At 41.9% G+C, this 20,354-nt stretch overlaps 1 protein-coding gene across 1 annotated transcript in view; it reads left to right on the top strand.

Moving 5' to 3' along the window:
* Positions 1–20,354, top strand: part of TMC1 (transmembrane channel like 1) — a 95,737-nt gene that overhangs the window by 42,181 nt on the left and 33,202 nt on the right. Inside the window, exons 9-14 of the mRNA XM_040356383.1 lie at positions 4,405–4,599; positions 6,028–6,207; positions 6,455–6,607; positions 16,622–16,750; positions 18,289–18,356; positions 20,059–20,298. Coding sequence (XP_040212317.1) covers positions 4,405–4,599; positions 6,028–6,207; positions 6,455–6,607; positions 16,622–16,750; positions 18,289–18,356; positions 20,059–20,298 — 965 coding nt within the window. The remainder of the gene's footprint in view (positions 1–4,404; positions 4,600–6,027; positions 6,208–6,454; positions 6,608–16,621; positions 16,751–18,288; positions 18,357–20,058; positions 20,299–20,354) is intronic.

Below are 20,354 nucleotides of genomic sequence, written 5' to 3'. Positions count from 1 at the left end.
GAGATTAACTATACAGGGTGTAAATTAGCTATGAGGGCCTATGCCCTATTACTTTTAAGTACCGATTAAGTGGAGGAATAAGATCCACACACACTTACTATATACACAGTATAATCGGAGATATACAGGGTGCACCAAGTCTTCCACTCCAAAGGGGGTCAGAAGCCCCAGTGCACCACTGTTTTGGGGTTGACCAAAACCAACAACAAAAGCGAAACGCCTTAAGTAAACTTTAAATCTTAGATCTAAAAATGAACTGTAAATAACCAATGTAGTGGGTCCATGCCACCCCAGATTTGAGTCAAACTGAGAGAGTACAAAAATTAAGGAGCGTGTTTAACAGAATGAAAGAACCCCTACCCTTTAGTACATAGCCAGGTGTTGGCAGGGTGTAAATCAATTTTCTGAATCTCTCAGTGTGAGTCCAGCCCCGAGGTGTATATTGGCAACAATGTCCACTATGTTTAGGAATCAAAACAAAACCTAAACAAGAATATGTTAATTCTTTATCACTTTGTAAATTATCCAAATAATACCCTCCTACTAGCCAACATTAAGATACAATAGAGTAACAGCCCGGGACATATCAATCTGCTACCGGGGCCAAAGAAAGAGAAATAAATGAAGTATTAACCTTACAAGACAAGCCCGGGAGTTTCTACATTCCTGTTGTGATCTATTGATCACTATGAGTATTTCTGGTGTAGAATTGAGATGCCTTTTTGCATGTCATTCCCATTCTTGGAATTTTTGTGTGTCTGTTTACTAGGGTAATGCTGACATACTATTTTGTTATAGCCAAGACCATAGACGACAAAAGTTAAACTTTTGGAGTTATTTAGTCCCACAAGTAGTGTGGGTTACAGGTTCTGATAATGATATTTTGGGAAACTCGCCTCTGCCCTCATCACTATTTAAAGGCCTCCGTGAGGCCAAATGTATCCTGGGGGAGGGGGGACTATAAAGAATTGCCCATGTAATATTACATCAGAAACAAATGAAAAATGAAAAGAGGAATATTTAGTAGCTATCTCCCTATATTTATGTCAGGGCCTAAAGCATTTCCCTATAGCACTTCTCGGAGTGAGGGAGGTAAGTAAGTACCACCCCGCTGTGTGGGCTTAGTACAGCAAAGCTAACAGTTATACACTCCCTCACCAAGAGAATATGGTTATAAATAGAGGGTCAACCTGCAATAGCTATATATTCCTCTAATAAAATGGTTTAAGTGAGACATTCCTCTTAATAGGTGATGGCACAAATTAAACAACAAGCTGTATTAATAATGTTATTGACAAAGAGGGTAAATATGAGATTGCTTCAGGAGATCACTCACAATTGTCCCTTCTGGCCCTCCGGGTTACCGGGGGAGTTGACTGATCTTGGTCCCTTCCTGCTCCCGTGGGTCCCTGGGAGAATCTGGAACTGGAGGAAGATCTTCTTCTGCGATAACTTACTGATTGGGTTTCCATGGGTACCTCTGGCGGTTTACCCCATCTACCTACTGAACGACGGTAAGGTGCGTACCAATTGGGCACTGAGATTGGTGGTAGTCCGAGTGTTTCACAGAATCTGGGTAGATCCTCTGGCACTCTCAGTGCCACATTGCGACCTTGGTGTGAGGCAGAAAGGCAAACAGGAAACTTCCACTTATACCTGATCTCTCTTGATTGCAGGGCTTCCAATAGAGGTTTGAGGTCACGTCTATGTTGTAGTGTAATTCCCGAGAGATCTTGGTATATTTGAACTGGAGCATCTCCGCATTTAAGTTTTTGGCCTCTGGCCCGACTCAGAATCTCTTCTTTCAGCTTGAAGTCGGGCAAGCAACATATCACATCCCTAGGGGGGTCTGTATCTCTCCCCTTGGGGCGGAGGGCCCGCTGTATTCTCTCGAAGTCGATATTAGACTGGGGGGGTTTCCCTATAATGGAATTAAATAGGGTGACGATCTCCTTTTGGACTTGATCTCCCTCAATTACTTCAGGCAGTCCCCTCACCCGCAGGTTCCGGCGGCGACCTCTGTTGTCAAGGTCCTCTAGATGACGATTTACCTCTCTCAGCTGAAGGGTATGGTCGTCTATTTTCCTGGTAGATTTCTGGAGCACCATGTCATGGTCATCTATTGTCTGTTCGGTGCGAGAGACCCTATCAGACAAGGAGCGTAGATCAATACGGAGTTCTGCGATGGCTGCAGAAAGGGTGTCTTTTATGTCAGCCGCCACTGACTTTAGATCCAGGATGCTAAGGTGAGGTAAAGTGTTGGTGCCGGTCCCGACCTGGTCTCTTATCGGTGGATGCGATGGGTCTAATTCATGCGTCATGAGCACTATGTCAGCTTGTGACTGGGGACTAGATTGCGAAAGGGTCTGAATTTGAGGGGACCCTCGGCGGTTCGTCGCCATATTTCCACGGGGGGTGCAAAACTGTACCGCTGTGTTTTGACCCTGTTGCTCTGTATTTTCCCTCGGGGATCGGGAGCGAGATGCCGAAGAACGTCGGGAAGCAGTGCCCATGCTATCCAGTTCCCACTAAGAGCAAGTATCTGTCATCAGTTATAAACAGCCAGCTAGTCAATTGTTCTCCGTTCTGTCAGACAGAATAATGTCACGGTTCAATAGCAATAGTCCCTTGTGAGGTGAGGGGGATTTATAATAATGTTTCTCTGGGAAGTGTACAATGTGGGAGCAGGTAGCTAACTGACACTCAGCCACTGTGGGGTTAAACAGGCAGTTTCAGGGTGGGCCAATATGGTTGCCAGGCCAAGGGTGCATAAAAAGTACATATAACGGTTGTGGCCTCTCAAACAGCTCAACCCCGGGCCGAATGCATGGAAGCAAAGTCCCCTGTCCCTCTGGTTATCACCTCTGAGGGTTTAGGAGCAATGGGGAACAAGGAGGGACAGTGGTGAGTGAGGGAGGTCTTCTGTGAGGGGATCAGTATGGCTGCCGAACGTGAGGTACCTGAGGTCTTTCTGGTCTGCAGGATAGGCTGTGCTGTACCTCAGTGATGTCCCCCGGTCTTGCTGACCCTTCTCCAGGAGGTGTTGGAGTGTTAGCTCACTCGGTGAGGTCTGGTGTGATGCTGAGAGCCGCCGCCGGGGGGCCAAAACGGCCGCGACTTCCGTGACTAGGCCGAAGCCGCGGTCTTTCCTATGGCGCCTCCCCGGATTCGGTAACGCTGTGTCCGGCGGTCTCGGGTGGTGTTTTTTGCCCCAAAAGTTGCCAGGGGTGGAAGTAGGGTGGGTATGGCTACCTTGTGGGATACTTCCCACTCACAACTGCTGCCAAAAATCGCTGCTTAAGCCTTTGGGCTGTCTGAGGTGGCAGGAGCTTCTCAGTTAGGCGTCCATCCCTGCTGCCGGCTCGGCCACGCCCCCATCAAAAGCTTTTTTAATCAAACTTTGAACAACGTTTTAACTTTTTAAACATTTTAACAGGTCACGTTACATTTTAACATAGGACCCCTTAGTAGTTTTTTCTTTAATTGGGCTCACCTGGCAATCTAATTATCACAGGTGTCCGAGATTGTTTTCAGTGATCAAAAGAGCCCTGAGACACAATTCCATCCATGAGTTAAACTAAAAAAACAAAATACTTAATCTTTGTGACACTGAAATAGAATTTGCATAATAATTTGGAACAGGGTGCAGTTTGTTTGGACCAGCTTGGTCCAAACAAACTATTTAAAGCAGTTGTAAACCACTGACATGAAATATGGACAAAGCATATCACTCTATAGTGTATACCAATCACAAGCACTAAATGTCATTACTGTCTTCTGCCTCGTTTCTCTGTTATCTGCATGATTCTTTACTGTTCATCAGCACAAATGGCATACCTAGGTAAAAGTAGTGTCAGTAGACATATACCACATTCATGCGGAGGTCCGCCTAAAAAAATAAATATTAAAAGCCAGCAGCTACAAATACTGCAGCTGCTGACCTTTAAAAAATTGACACTTACCTGTCCTGGGTGCCCGCGATGGCGGTAGCCGAAGCCGAGCAATTGCTCAGCTCTCGACTGCCCCCGCTGCCATCCTCAGTGAGGGAATCAGGAAGTGAAGCGTTGCGGCTTCACTTCCTGGTTCCCTACTACGCATGTGTGAGTCGTGCTGCGCGTCTTAACTGATCCCGCTGTCTTCTGGGACCTGTGTGTTTCCCAGAAGACAGCGGGGGGGATGGGAAGGGGCGTGATCTCCGCGGGAGTCAATGCCCGGAAGTGGGTGCAAATACCTGTCTTAGACAGGTATCTGCACCCCTCTCCCTCCTGATAGGTGCCAAATGTGACACCGGAGGGTTCCAAAAAGCAGAGGATCCATTTTGTGTGGACCTCCGCTTTCAGTATAGAACACGTTTCTTTTACCGGTTTTAATAATTCTGTTTTTGTTGTCAATTTAAAATGACAGGAATCCATTTTAGAAGAACAAGAAAACAGAAAAGAGGAAAATATTCATTTAGTCCGCTTTCTTCGAGTTCTTGCCAACTTCCTTGTAATGTGCACGCTTGCAGGCAGTGGGTATCTAATTTATTTTGTTGTTCGAAGATCCCAGCAGTTTGCTCTGGAAGGCTATGAAAACTATGGATGGTGGGAAAGGAATGAGGTTAGTACCTATAATTCACATACTACTTTAAAAGCTTGAACTGTATGGCACCCCAAATGCGCATCTAAAGTAAATACAGTAAAACCTTGGTATGAAAACTTTTTGCAAGACAAGCTAAATTTAACAAATTTTGACTTGATACAAGTGATGTCTTGATATACAAGTAGCTCATATCACAACTGAGTATAAAAGAGTATAAAAGAGAAGAGAGGCGCCTCTAAGTGTAGCAATATGGTTACATTTAGCAACTCACATGGTTGATGATTAAAAGAGGCACATCTAAGTATGTAGGCATCCGGGGTAAAGCTGTCAACATAGACTATCCTCCTCACTGCCATTGGCATCATCCTTTCCATTCTGCACTCCACGGGCAGTTCAAGCCAAGCTTTCAGATCGCTCTAATACAGGGTAGTCTTCCCGGTCACGATTGCAGACTGACATCGGTGAAAGCCGGCAGTGCAGAGGATGGTCTATGTGGACTATGTGCCCAAACAAATACCAAATAAACCCCTCACTCTAAAATAATTGTTTCTGCATCAGCAATTTCTGTTTAACTGAATGTGCTATACACGCCCCAAAAAAACTCAATATAGTACACAGAACATGTGTAGTAAGTCCAGTCCTTCTGCCCTGCTGACTTTTGTTTGTTTTTGTTTGTTAATATTTTTACATGCTAAAAAATTGAAACATTAAAAAGGAAGGACTGGACGTACTACACACGTCCTGTGTACTATATTGAGTTTTTTTGGGGCGTGTATAGCACGTTCAGTTAAACAGAAATTGCTGATGCAGAAATAAAATACTCTACTACATATAAGTGTATACATGGCACCACATTACACCATGCAATTACATGATCAATGCACATCTTATAGATGTGAAAAATAAAAGTGCAGGTAGGAATGTTTATAATGCCTTTTAAGTAATGAATGCTAAATTATTTCATATCAACATGCAGAGCTGTATGACGATGTGATTTTTAGTGAAAGGGAGGAAGGACCACTTTAACGTTGCTTCACTTGGCACCTAAAGCTTTGCTTTTGGATATAAATCCATATAAATGTTGTGGGTTAAAGCATGGGTACTCAACCTGTGGCCCTCCAGCTACAAGTCCCATGAGCCATTGCAAGGCTGACAGTTACAAGCATGACTCCCAAAGGCTGAGGCATGATGGGACTTGTAGTTTTGCAACAGTTGGAGGGCCACAGGTTGAGCACCCATGGGTTAAAGGGTAAGACATCAATGGCTGGCAGTCATGACTCAAAATTCAGAGATCTGACTTCACTAAACTAAAATGGGTTTCATAAGGGTTACTTCGTTTATGACATCATTACTGCCTTTTGTAATGACTTTACATTAAATGTAGAAAGTAATCTAGTAAGAACTGTGTATAAATAATTTACACATATCTTCTCCTTGTTGTGATAGGTTAATACAGTCATGTCTCTGCTTGGGATGTTTTGTCCAACAATGTTTGATGTGGTCAGTGGATTGGAAAACTATCACCCACGTATAGCATTAAGATGGCAACTGGGACGAATATTTGCTTTATTTCTGGGCAACCTGTACACCTTCCTGATTGCTCTAATGGATGAAATAAATCTAAAGGTACAGTAAAAGGAAATATAATATAATAAAATATAATACAATCAAATACTATAGTAGAATGTATAAAAATAATTATATAGCATATTCATATAAGGTAAACAAATTATTAAATGGTAATTTTTTCATACATAATATCTTATGTTACAATCTTTTAATAGTTTAGTTATTTTTATGCTTCATAATTGTCCTTATATTTCCTTACATTTTACATTTGTTTACAACTTTTCTTCTTTATCACTTTCCATAGCGTCAAGAAGAAAAGGTTGTGCAGCATAACATGACAATGTGGTATGCAAATCTGTTTAATGCATCGTATTCAGAAAATTCAACAGGTGGTCCTTTTGTTGTTGATCCATCAGATGTTCCTCGAGGACCATGTTGGGAGACAATGGTGGGACAGGTCAGTAAAACACTGGATTGTTTTTCCTACACTTATTAATTGAAACAGTTGTTGGAAATAAATGTACACATGTATAACTAAAAACATCTATTTATAAAATGATTACTTCTGCCGCATACACTTTTGCCCGGCCAAATCACTTCGGAATGCCGACGGAATTCCATCGGAGAAAAATAGAACATGTTCTATAGCTAAACTCCGAGGGAACTCATCAAAACTCTGATGGGGCTACACACGATCGTAATATCCGATGGAAAAAGTCCATCTGACTTTTTCCATCGGAAATTCCAATCGTGTGTACGTGGCATCACGGCGGTAAAAAGTCGCTGTGAAAACCAAGGCGAAAGCCGAGAACACGACAGAAAAACTGCCATGGAGCTTTGGCCGGGAATCCCGGCCGTGTGTATGCTCCATGGGCACTGTCTCGCAGTGTTTCCCATAGAGTATTAGTAAATCTGGCGGCAAAAAAGCCGTCGGGAATCCCGACAGGTTCTCTATTTTCCCGTCTGGATTCCTGTCTGTTTTCCTGACAGGAAAACTGCTTTAAGGCCAGGTTCACACCTATGCGAATTGAGTACGGCTTAAACCGCATCCAATTCGCAGAACATTTCAAAATACATTGTTTTCAATGAGGCTGGTTCACATATGTGCGATGCATTCGCACTGCGCATTGCTGCCAAACCGTGTGCGTTTTTTAGGTCTTGCGGTGCGGCTCAGGTGCAAATTCAGTCCCATTATCTTCTATGGGTACGCAGCTGAATTCGCAGATGTGTTCATTTCTCTTCAGTATTTGTCTCATTCAGCTCAATACACTTCCCCCCTCCCCCTCCCCTCTCCCAGGTCTCCAAATTTGCAGCTAATCTGCAGCTAAAACGCAATGGATCTGCTGAACACTTCTCTTATCTCTCTGCAGAGATAAGAGAGCTGAAATTCGCACCGCACTAGTGTGAGCCCAGCCTGAAGCATACACACGTCTGGTTTTCCCGGCCAAACGTTCTCTTGACCGGTTTTCCTGGCAGGAAAACCGGTCGTGTGTACAGGGCTATTAGTCTTCAAATATCATAGATGGGTCCATTGCTGTCCAAACAAGAATTTAGGAAACAAAGGACCATATGTGGCTAAAGTCTATAGGTGCCTTAAAGTAGAATGCCAGCTACTATTTTTTTTTTTTTAAGTATGGAAGGAAAAGTTCCTTTGTGCTGTTTTTATTGTCAGTATTTTAATCTGTGGTTTCATATACCTGCATCTCTGTTGTGGAAATTTACTCTCAATTCCTGCCCCAATGAAAGATGTCCTTGGACAGAATGTAAAGAGAAACTGATCATTTTACAGTTGTCGCTGTCAGGAAGGCATTGAGGACCAGTCTCCCCAATGGGACATAGATATCCGTAAAAACCTAAAAAGGTTCTAAACCTCTTTGGCTCTAACCAAAACTTTCACTTTAAACTGACCAAACTAAACTGGAATACACAAAACGTTGTATTGGATATTAGTATGATCTGAGAACTGATTGCTGTTTTATCGCAACGCCACTGTCTACCATATCATTTTTTATATTTGCATCAGATTATTCCACTACAGCATCTCTGAGTATGTCAGATATTGATATGTTATAACAATGAAATGTGATTAAAACGTTATATAATTTGTCTGCAAAATGTGCATTAGCCATTTGCAGACCGCCCACCGTACATATACTGTGGCAGGGAAGCCGCTCTGTGCCAGATCATGTGCGGCCATTCGACGGAACATCGGAAAACATCAGAAAATTATGTAATTGCCATTCTGCGCATGCGGTTTTTGACTTACGAACATTTTCGTCCCTAACTTGTTCGTAAGTCGGGGACCCCCTGTATTGAAAGTGGAGTAGTTGTGTGTTAGAATGAATTCAATGAGCTATGCAACATCCTTAGCGCTGTATTTGTGGTTTGGTAAGGATGATAAAAATGTGTGACATGCAGCAATATCATCGTTGGGAGAGATGTTCCTGTACAGAAATTCTACATCCATAGTCACTAGAAGTGTGTTTGGTGGTAATTGCTGTGTATTGAGAAAAAATATTTCTGCCAAAGGCAGAAAAAACACTGCGCTAACAAAGAATCTATATATATAAAACGCCACGTGTGTGTGTGTATGTATGTATGTATGTATGTTCCAGCATCACGTCCAAACGGCTAAAGATATTAACATGAAACTTGGCACACATGTTACTTATATGTCAGCAACAAACATAGGATAGGTGGTTTAACCCTTACCCACCCCCATTTGCCATGGTCGGGGTTTTTCTTTAAAGTCCCATTCAACTCTATGGGAAATACATGTTACTTCATGTTCCAGCATCACGTCCAAACAGCTAAAGATATTAACATGAAACTTGGCACACATGTTACTTATATGTCAGCAACAAACATAGGATAGGTGGTTTAACCCTTACCCACCCCCATTTGCCATGGTCGGGGTTTTTCTTTAAAGTCCCATTCAACTCTATGGGAAATACATGTTACTTCATGTTCCAGCATCACGTCCAAACGGCTAAAGATATTAACATGAAACTTGGCACACATGTTACTTATATGTCAGCAACAAACATAGGATAGGTGGTTTAACCCTTACCCACCCCCATTTGCCATGGTCAGGGTTTTCCTTTAAAGTCCCATTCAACTCTATGGGAAATACATGTTACTTCATAACTTCCAAACGGCTGTAGATATTTCGATAACACTTGGTCACATGTTACTTATATGTCCACTTAAACTATAGGATAGTTAATTTATCCCTTAACTACCCCCATTTGTGAGGGTCGGGGTTTTTGTTTAAAGTCCCATGCAAATCAATGGGAAATGTATGTTCCCACAAAACTTCTGTACGCCTGGAGATATTTCAATAATACCTGGTACACATATTACTTATATGCCAAATAAAAATATATGACAGTTAAATTAACCCTTACCTACACCCTTATATAAAAGATGGGTATATTTATATTACTATAATTTTCCTCCCCAAAAGCTTAAGATAGGAAGACCGGGCAACGCCGGGTATTCAGCTAGTAATGAATAAAAGTGAACACACGTGAATGTAAAATAGCTGCCAGTACTAATTACTCAAATACCAAAGTAAAAATAGAACTAAAAAAACAAGATAGTACAGCGCTAAAGAATTAATATTGACCACCAAAAAACAAATGAAAACTGAATTGGTGAAATAATCTGTGACAAAAAAGAAACAAGAAAAAAACTACTAAAAGAATAGTCCAAAACACATGTTCCAAAAACCAAACGAATGGATAAGAAAGTTCATAAGTGATTTTCATATGTAACTTGATTAAGATAGAAATCCTCCACCGAAAGGGACACCCGATAAGTGAGAATGTAATCTCCTTACCAAAAGAAAAGACCGGTATTGCAGCGGTCTCATAGGGCTCAGGGATGTTTTATCAAGTCTTCCCAATAAGACTGTGTAACAGGAGTCACTTTTGGGCACAGGTTGAGCCAGGAAATAAAGAGACATATATTCATTGCTTCTGAGACTGGAAAGTGTAGAAAACAGTTCCGGACCGTATGTGTTCCACCAATCAGACACCAGTGTAACAATAAGACGAGTAATTCAGCGCAATATGGATAAAAGTTGGATAGGATGGCGTCTCCTCTAGCCTTCCTCCGTCTGCTCAAATTCCGTCGTCGCGTATCTCCGTATATTGCGTGATGATGTCACCCAGCTAGGCCACACCTACGCCTTTCGTCACAAACAGGACGTAGTCGGGGATAGGCTGCTGGGCGTGCGTCATCATTCTATCCCTTAACCCCCTTAGCGGTATCCCCGAGCGTGACTCGGGGTGGTTTTTCAATGCTATTATCGGTATCCCCGAGTCACGCTCGGGGTAGCTGTGCAGAGCGTGCAGCGGCGCAGCACGGCTTACCTTTCGCAGCATCCACAGACAAGTTACTCACCTTGTCCCTGGATCCTGCGATGCCTCCCCGCTGTGTGAGCGAGCGGGACCTCGCTCGATTCACAGTGTCCCCGTGTGCCGCCGATCTCCGTTCCTTGCGACGTTACGACGCACGGGGGCGGAGAATGGCGCCACATTCAAAAAGTAAACAAACACATTACATACAGTATACTGTAATCTTATAGATTACAGTACTGTATGTAAAAAATACACACCCCCCCTTGTCCCTAGTGGTCTGCCCAGTGCCCTACATGTCCTTTTATATAATAATAAACTGTTCTTTCTGCCTGCAAACTGTAGATTGTCCATAGCAACCAAAAGTGTCCCTTTATGTCAAAAATGGTTTTAGATCAGCTAGAAAACAGCGATAATACATTATAATCACTTGCAGAATTGTGCGATAGCGATTTGTGGGGAAATTCGTCATAAAAAAATAAAAGTAATGACAGCGACAATTCTGCAACTCAGCAAATTTCAGTGATTTTGGGCCAGATTCTTGTAGATTTGAGGCGGGCGTAGCGTAAGCCATTTACACTACGCCGCCCCAACTTACAGGAGCAAGTGCTGTATTCCCCAAACACTTGCTCCGTAGTTTGGGGCGGCGTAGTGTAATTGGCCCGGCGTATCCCCTCGTAACTCCAAGGGGGCGGCTTGTATTTAAATTAAGTGCGCCCCCGTGCCGTTCGAACTGCGCATGCTCCGTCGGGTAAATTACCCGACGTGCATTGCGCTAAATGACGTCGCACGGACGTCATTTGTTTTGATGTTAACGTAAATGGCGTCCAGCGCCATTCACGGACGACTTACGCAAACGACGTAAAATTTTAAAATTGAGACGCGGGAACGACGGCCATACTTAACATTGAGTACGCCACCTAGGGGGCATGTTTATCTTTACGCCGCAAATCTCTTACGGAAACGACGTTAAATCACTACGACGGGCAAGCGTACGTTCGTGAATCCGCGTAACTAGTCATTTGCATATTCTACGCTGACCGCTATGGAAACGCCACCTATCGGTCAGCGTAGATATTGCAGCCTAAGATACAACGGCGCTGGCCGTCGTATCTTAGGCATGTTTAAGTGTATCTCAGTTTGAGAATACGCTTAAACATACGACGGCCTTAGATTCGGACTTACGTCGGCGTATCTGCTGATACGCCGGCGTAATTCTTTGAGAATATGGCCCTTTGAGTTGATTACATTATTGAATATTTTTTAGTATAATTATATTATTATTTGTTATAATTATTTATAGTTATTTATTATATTATAATTTAAAATTTTGTTTTTAAAAAAAAATCATACCCGGGATGCCTACTAGACTCTTGTTTGGTCAGATTTTAATGAGTTATTCCTAAGAATTGCAGGCCTACAGTATAAAACGCCAAATTTCCTTGCAAAATAATTGTACCGCTTTTGGTACGTAATTCCAGACAGAATCATACCGTCAGGGAGGTTAAATAGCCCAAACCGCCATTATGGTTGAGGGCAATTTCACAGGGACTATGGGAGAGAGAAACGAACGTCCACGTATTAACGTGCGACGTATATGGAGTGCAGCAGACTAGGAGGAGATATAAGCAGATGACTGCCATCTTGTGGAGGAAAAGGAGAAAACACATATAACGGAACATGAGCAATGACAGAGAAAAACTCAGAGGAGAGCCGCCATACCTACACCACAATGTATTACAATGCATCAATAATGTTAATAAGTAAATGATTGTACATCATTAAAAATTTTCTTTATCAAATAAACATATTAAAGAAGAATTAAAATAAATACATACTGATTGAATTAAGAAAAATCTTAAAAAGAATTTAACGTGCGGGACATGGCCTAAGCATTGTTTAAAAAACAATTAATGTCCCAAACAACATTTAACCCATACGGAACAAAAGATTTCATATTAAAAATCCATCGAGTTTCTAGTTTGGAGATGGAACAAACTTTATTGGTACTATAGGGAGAAAAAACTGCGCTTGTCAAAAACGTTCTAAATATATATGCGTCAAGGCAGCAGAAGAAATGTGATAAGCATATAAAGTCCAATATAAAAGTAAACTGCGCCAAGTAGAAAACCAGATATCAGGCTGGTAAAAAGCAATGATAATAGATAATATGAATAAAAGCACATTCAGTCCAATAAAAAGTTCGTAGCAGCACCACCATGTGTCAGCAAAACTTCAGTGTGAACACACCACCACCAAACTGAAAGCCGCTTACCAGAACCACCCAAACATTAGGCATGTAGACAGATTCTATTCAATGGGCTCCACATCAGATTAGCATCAGACTGGGGAGGGATCCAGGGAGCAGATCTCAAATTGCACCACATCGATGATTGAACATATCCTCAGTATATAAATAAAAACGGACCATAGCGTGATACCATACGAAATATTTAATAAAAATGCATAAGACATGTACTTACAAACATCTCATGATTAAAAGCGTGTATGTATGCCGGCCGGCAATAGGAGCCCTTCCTCCTTCAGATGGAACGCGGTGACGTCAGTGTGCGCCTTCCCAGACAACGTTTCGTCATTAACCGACGTTCTCAATGGGGATAATCCCCATTGAGAACGTCTGTCATTGGAGGAGAGCAGCCTGAGAGTAGCCTGAGTTCCCAGCATAGATAGGGAACAGACCACGATAAGCTCTCCTGCTAAGCGTGGTCAGTTTTTAACACGAAAGCAGAGGGACTAGCAGGAACACCAGGGATATAAAATATATATATATATATATATATATATATATATATATATATATATATATATATATATATATATATACAGAATATATATAAATACTGGAGAGATTGTTACAGAATAAATATATGGTACAGAAAGAGTGTGGTATAAATAATAGATATCACTATTCTATTTGAAAACATTGCACATATGAATGTTGATTTGTGTAGATCTGAACTATATGGTGTAGTTTATATATTTTTGAGGGGTTTGACTTGTTTATGTAGCAGACATTTTCCAACAAGTGGGATTACAATTGGTAATATAGATAGGGAGCAGCATTGCACCTATTGTAAATCTGCTCCCCCTGTATCTGCTGGTTTGATGGTGATGGCCTGATCATTGCACACCAAATGGGCCATCAAACAGCCAGGCCATAAGATATCACTGAATATGCTCCGACCCAGAAGGTGAAATAAACATCTCAAAATCAGATTCCTTACAGAAGAAAGGTTACAAGGACAAAACCATCAATAAAAGCATGAATATGACCCTGAAAACACTGACTATCCGAGTTTAACCCTTTCATGACTAATCCTATTTCTGACATTTGGTGTTTACAAGTTAAACACCGTATTTTTTGCTAGAAAATTACTTGGAACCCCCAAACATTATATATACATTTTTAGCAGAGAATCTAGAGAATAAAATGGCAATTGTTGCAATATTTTATGTCACACGGTATTTGTGCAGCGGTGTTTGAAACGCAACTTTTTGAGAAAAAGACACTTTAATGAATTTAAAAAAATGAAAAAGTAAAGTTAGCCCAATTTTTTTGTATAATGTGAAAGATGATGTTATGCCGAGTAAATTGATACCAAACATGTTACGCTTTATAATTGCACGCACTCCTGGAATGGCGACAAACTACTGTACCTAAAAATCTCCATTGCGATGTTTTAATTTTTTTTTACGGTTACCAGGTTAAAGTTGCAGAGGAGGGCTATGGCTAGAATTATTGCTCTCGCTCTGACGATCGGAGCGATACCTCACATGTTTGATTTGAACACCATTTACATATGCGGGCGCAACTTCCATACGCGTTTTCTTTGCTGCACGAGCTTGCAGGGACGGGGCGCTTTTAAAAAAAAATCTTATTTATTTTATTTATTTTTATTACATAAAAATATATATATATTTTTTTTATGTTTTATCATTTTTTTTGCTGTCACAAGGGATGTAAACATCCCTTGTGACAGTAATAGGTGGTGACAGGTACTCTTTATGGAGGGAAACCCCTGTTCCCTCTTTTGCACTTCAAAGTATTAGGATTGCCAAAAACTGCGATTCTGAATACTGTGTATTTTTTAAAACCGGCGCCATTGGCAGCCGGGTAACTGGTAACTCGCTGCTTCCGTGTTTACATTCAGGAGACTGGCACAAAGCCGTTTACAGCTTCATGTCAGTCTGACACAAGGTGCCGGAAGTGACGGATCATGGATCGGGTCTCTTGTGGGACGGGAGGCCTGGTTAGAGTGGCGGGAGGCGGCGGGAGGGGGGATGTCCCCTCCCGCTCCTCCGGTATAACAACCGAGCGGCCTTTTGCTGCATCGGTTGTTATGCCTGGATAGCCAATCGCCCTCTCTAAACAACGGTATCAGGATCATGCCTGCAGCTTCAGGCATGATCCTGGTATAACCCCCGAAAGCCGAGGCCGCATATAAATGCGTACGCTCGTCAGGAAGGGGTTAATTACCATAGCTGTGTATGTTTGTCTGTGGTTTTTCTTTTGTAATAGGTTGTCTCACTTAACATTCTGCTAAAACTGTGTGTACAACCTATTAGTAGTACTGCTTGGACCCTGAAAAAGGGTATATACCTCGGAAACTTGTCTTGAAAATACAATCACCTCAAGCATTGCTGCAGGTTGAACTGGAAAAGTAATTTTTAACAATATTAAATTAAAATATAGCTTGTGTAGTAATTGTATATGCTATGGAAAAGGAAAAACCCCCCCAAGGTGGGACTTTAACGGTAACAACTCAGATTCAGAAAAAGTTATAATATTCAAAGTTTATTAAAGCGGAGGTTCACACAAAAAGTGAACCTCCGCTTTTTGGATCCCTCCCCCCCTCCGGTGTCACATTTGACACCTTTCAGGGGGAGGGTGGTGCAGATACCTGTCTGAGACAGGTATTTGCACCACTTCCAGGGTTCGGATCTCTGCGCGGAAACCAGACTGGCAGGTCACCCCCCCGCTGTCTTCTGGGCAACACTGTTCCCTAGGAGAGAGCGGGGACCTCGCGCATGCGCAGTAGGGAATCGGGCAGTGAAGCCGCAAGGCTTCACTTCCTGATTCCCTCACCGAAGATGGCCGGAGAAGCAGCGATTGCTCAGTCTCAGGCTGCTGACATCGCGGGCGCGCTGGACAGGTAAGTGTCCATTTTTTAAAAGTCAGCAGCTGCTGTATTTGTAGCTGCTGGCTTTTAAAAAAAAAATTGGCCGAACCTCCGCTTTAACAATTTATACAAAAAATGTTAAAATCATAATTGGTTTGTTGGTGCGGTGGGAAGCATGTCAATCAATTAGCATGTGAATAGGAACGCCCAGTCCCGCAGGATTACATACCCGGAAGCCGCGGTGAAAATATAGATAAAACGGTATGTACGGCAAGAAAATAAAAAAGGTCAGCATAATGTCATTCTCACAACTCGGCTCAATGTAATGTTAGAATTTTTTTTAGGGTGAACCCCCACTTTAACTGTCTGTAAGAGACCAAACAAGCAAAAAAGCCATTAGTGTCCGTAGGACACATAGAAAATCCTCTATGGTATGATATTTTAATCCTGGAGGCGCAAGAAATGAACGTACCTCAATTGGTGCAGTCCTGGAGTATGCAATGTCATCACCGCCGTCAGCCATGACAGGCAGGCTAGGCGGCGGTGATCTTTATATAGGAAGTAAATGAGGAGGGGCGGGGCTGGGCGCGCCATGTCACAACATAGCAACGCGCGGCGCCACCCAATCTCCATTGACGCGGACAGCACAGGAAGGAGTGCGCATGGCGTAGGGATACGTGCGCCTAACATTGGATAGTATGAATGGTATATTATAGAGGGAGGCGGGGCCGAGCGGGGCAGCGCCGTGACGTATCTACAGCGGCCAATTGGAGCACCCTATTGGCCTGCCTGCAAAGAAAAAATAGGCACAACAGGTCCTAACAAACAGGCATAGTGCCCAAATTGTATATGTTATATTTTTATTTTATTTTAAATTTTTGGGGATTTGCTATGATTTTTCCCCCTACAAAAGTTCCCTTTCAGTTCCCTTTCACCAAAATGTTTTTCTTTTATATATATTTTTTTCAGGAATTTGTTCGTCTTACGGTGAATGATATCATGACCACATACGTTACTATTCTTACTGGTGACTTCTTACAAGCAGTTTTTGTACGTTTTTTTAACTACTGTTGGTGCTGGGATCTGGAATATGGATGGGTATGTATTCACATATATGTTGTATAATCACTGTTTCACATATATAATATAGGGAATATATAGAGTCTGTCTCGCATACATAACCCTATCGATTGAACAGCATGCAAAATTAACAGGGTAATTTGTAGAGCCCATTCTAAGCAAGAAAAATTGTTGAAACTTTTTGTGTGCTCCCACCAGTAAAATAAATGATATTGGCAAAATATTTTTCAAGGTGCAGGTGGTGGCAAGGTACCTTAAATCGTGTGTTTGTCATGTGTGGGTATGTATGTCAGGCGGAAAAGTCACAAGAATTCTAGCTTGCATGATAGCTTAAGGAATTCGAGAAGTGTGTGGTAATGGTAAATATTTGGCTGCTCCACCCCTCTATAGCCTGGTACACACTATTGATTTTTTTTCCGTTCAACCCAGCGGAACTGTCGGCTCAGGCCAAAGCCACCGTATAAACAATCTGACATTAGTACAGCGATCGCCCCTGCTGAGCTGTTGTGTTCTGACAGGGGGTCCTGCCAGAGCTGTCCCATCAGTGCTCTTCGTCATTGGCGGAGAACGTTGATCGGGTGCTGATCGGCTGCTGGCTGCTGGTTTTCCAGCATGCTCATCCGACAGAAGCCTGCCAAATGACCGCCTTCTGTCAGAAAGAGTGCCTTACTGAACCGGCCGATGTTGGCTGGTATTCGACCCATGTGTACCGGGCTTAAAACTGCCCATACATGACTTTTTTTTGTATAGCCAGCAAGCTAAATGAATCCCTGTCCACACATTTTAGATGGATGAGGGAATCCTCCCCACTGTGCTATTGTATTCTGACAGCGGCGGGACTCCTCTGCCAGAATACACAGATCTGTGTTCCAGCCATTGGCTAAGCTGCTGATCAAGATTCTTTTTTCCAATAGGTCCAATCAAGTTGATAGATAGATCAAGTTCTGTTGAGCAGCAGTGATGACGCATGGATCAAAATTTGGCTGGTCCCTGCTAAACCAGTCAAATTTTAAACAATGTATGGTCACCTTGGAAGTGCTCCAGATTGCATGCAAGATGTGTATGTGCCTGCGTGTGCCCAGCCAGCTACAGTTTGATTAATTAACTTCCTGTAGTTGTCAGCAGTATTGCAGGCTATGATAACTGCATCATAGGACTGTTTCATCTACCCAAAGTAAGCACTCTCGTCACTTCTCCACCAGACATTGATATTGCTCCATTTAGCAGACTGCTGTGAGCTTTCTTCCTTGACATCTGGTGGCAGTGGTGGGCGATTAAAGTGTGCATGCTGTTTACGGTAATTACCAGTGTCTAGACTGGGGAACTTGCTGTTTTCATGATAATTTGCCAGTGTGCTGGTCAACTTTTGAGGAAGCAAACCATACCTTGTGTATTGTCTAGCATCCCTTGTCCCTGTACCCTCAGTACCGATGTAGAGCTCCATCCGCTGCTTTATGTCCAATGTTTCCAAGCAGATATATGTAGTCATACACATACACATAATGTGTGACACTAATATGTATATTTATTAAAAATATTTTGCTTTTTATCTGCAGCCTTCTTATTGTGAATTTGATATAAGTGGAAATGTGTTGGGATTAATTTTCAACCAGGGGATGATCTGGTAAGTACCTCTTAAAAATAATTGATTTATGAATACTTAATTTATGAATATTGCTGTGCAATATTCAGTTTTCTTTTGATATTTGGTATGAAAGGAATAATGAAAAAAAAAAGTTACACCAAGTTTGTCAAGGATATCTAAAATAACTGAAACACTTCAGAAAATCAGCTATTTCTGGTTGTGCTGTTATGATAATTAAGCCCAGTTTCAAAAGGATCTCTTCCTTCCCTTCGGCTGTGGGGTCACTCTGCACCTGGACCTCAGTTGTATCATCCAACATGAGGTATTTTACTTGATCAGTTTTGTTTTACTGTTTTTCCTAGTCTGTAATGATGAATATCGGCTATCTATTTATGTATATTTGGGTGACCGAGCCCCCCTACTTTTCTACACAATTTCAACCTTTTTCCCGGGAGGTTGATCTACAGTCTGCTTCGGGTGTTCAGGGTTTACCTACTTTATTGTGCAACATAGTACAAAATATACAGTGATTTAAAGGGTCACTAAAGGACATTTTTTTTTAGCTAAATAGCTTCCTTGAGGCCCCGTACACACGTCCGAGGAACTCGACGGGCAAAACTCATCGTTTTGCTTGTCGAGTTCCTTGTGAAGCCGCCGAGGATCTCGGCAAGCCAACTTTCCTCATTGAACAACGAGGAAATAGAGAACATGTTCTCTATTTGGCTCGACGAGGAACTCGCCGGCTTCCTCGGCCGAAAGTGTACAAACGGCCGGGTTTCTCGGCAGAATTCAGCTCCGATCGAGTTTCTGGCTGAATTCTGCCGCGAAACTCGGTCGTGTGTACGGGGCCTTACCTTACTGCAGTCCTGGTTTCATGTCCTCATTGTTCGTTTTTGCTTTGATGTTGCTGTAATTCCTCTCTGTTCTGAACACTTCCTGGTTGTCTGTTTCCTGATCACCACAGTACTGGGATATTTCTCACTGTGGTGACTAACCAAGGAGGTGTGATTACTGTGTGTCTAAAAACCCTCAGCACCAATCCAGTTTCGTTTTGCAAAACCTTCACTGCCATCTATTGGCTCTCTGGCTCTGTACATCAGAGAACCAGGAAACAACAGCAAAAATGAAACTAAACTGCAGGCACATTATATGATTGGTTTTTATCTATTTGTAATCATTTGTAAAAGGAATCAGTTAACTATTATGTCTCTATACCCTGTAAACAGTCATTTCAGCAAAAACATTTTTTTCCTTTAGTGACCCTTTAAGTAAGTTGCATGGTTTCAGAAAGATGCTTATTTTCTTAACTCCATAGATGTATCCTACACATCAAGACCTACATATTTTTGATTCTCTATAAGGAAGAAAAAAATATTATTTCTTGCAGAATGTATAACTTTTCTCATCCTTGTGCTTCTTATGGGCTAGCTTTTAACTGGATAATACCAAAAGATAGCCCTTAGTACTGTCATCTTTGGCACATGCCGCTGTTCTCTGGAGGAGGCATGGTGATACCACTTCTGGTTTAAGTTTCAGCTGGTTTAGTAGGTGATCATATTAGTGAGGGTGGTATTTGGTAACTTACTAAATTCTTGCTAACTAAATGATTAAATAATTGCCATAATGTATAAAGGCATTAATTCATATTAAAAAATAAATGTGTAATTGTTTAAACACTTATATAAAGAAACTTGATAAAGAAACACTGTTTGGATTCAGATTTATGTATGCTTCTTTTTAGGATGGGATCATTTTATGCTCCATGCCTCCCTGCTATCAATGTATTCCGTCTCCATACATCTATGTACCTACAATGTTGGGCCGTAATGTGCTGCAATGTTCCCCATGCAAGAGTCTTTAAAGCCTCCAGATCCAACAACTTCTACATGGCCATGCTGCTCTTTATTCTCTTTCTGGCTATGTTGCCAGTCATCTACACCATTGTCTCGATCCCACCATCATTTGACTGTGGTCCATTCAGGTATTTTCTTCTTTCATAATATATATTTTTTTCTAAGTTATCTTTATGTACAGAGC

Source organism: Rana temporaria, chromosome 1, assembly GCF_905171775.1.
Source record: "Rana temporaria chromosome 1, aRanTem1.1, whole genome shotgun sequence".
Lineage (NCBI taxonomy): Eukaryota > Metazoa > Chordata > Amphibia > Anura > Ranidae > Rana > Rana temporaria.
Note: the sequence above shows the minus strand (reverse complement) of the source record. Positions and strands in the feature narration are given on the sequence as shown.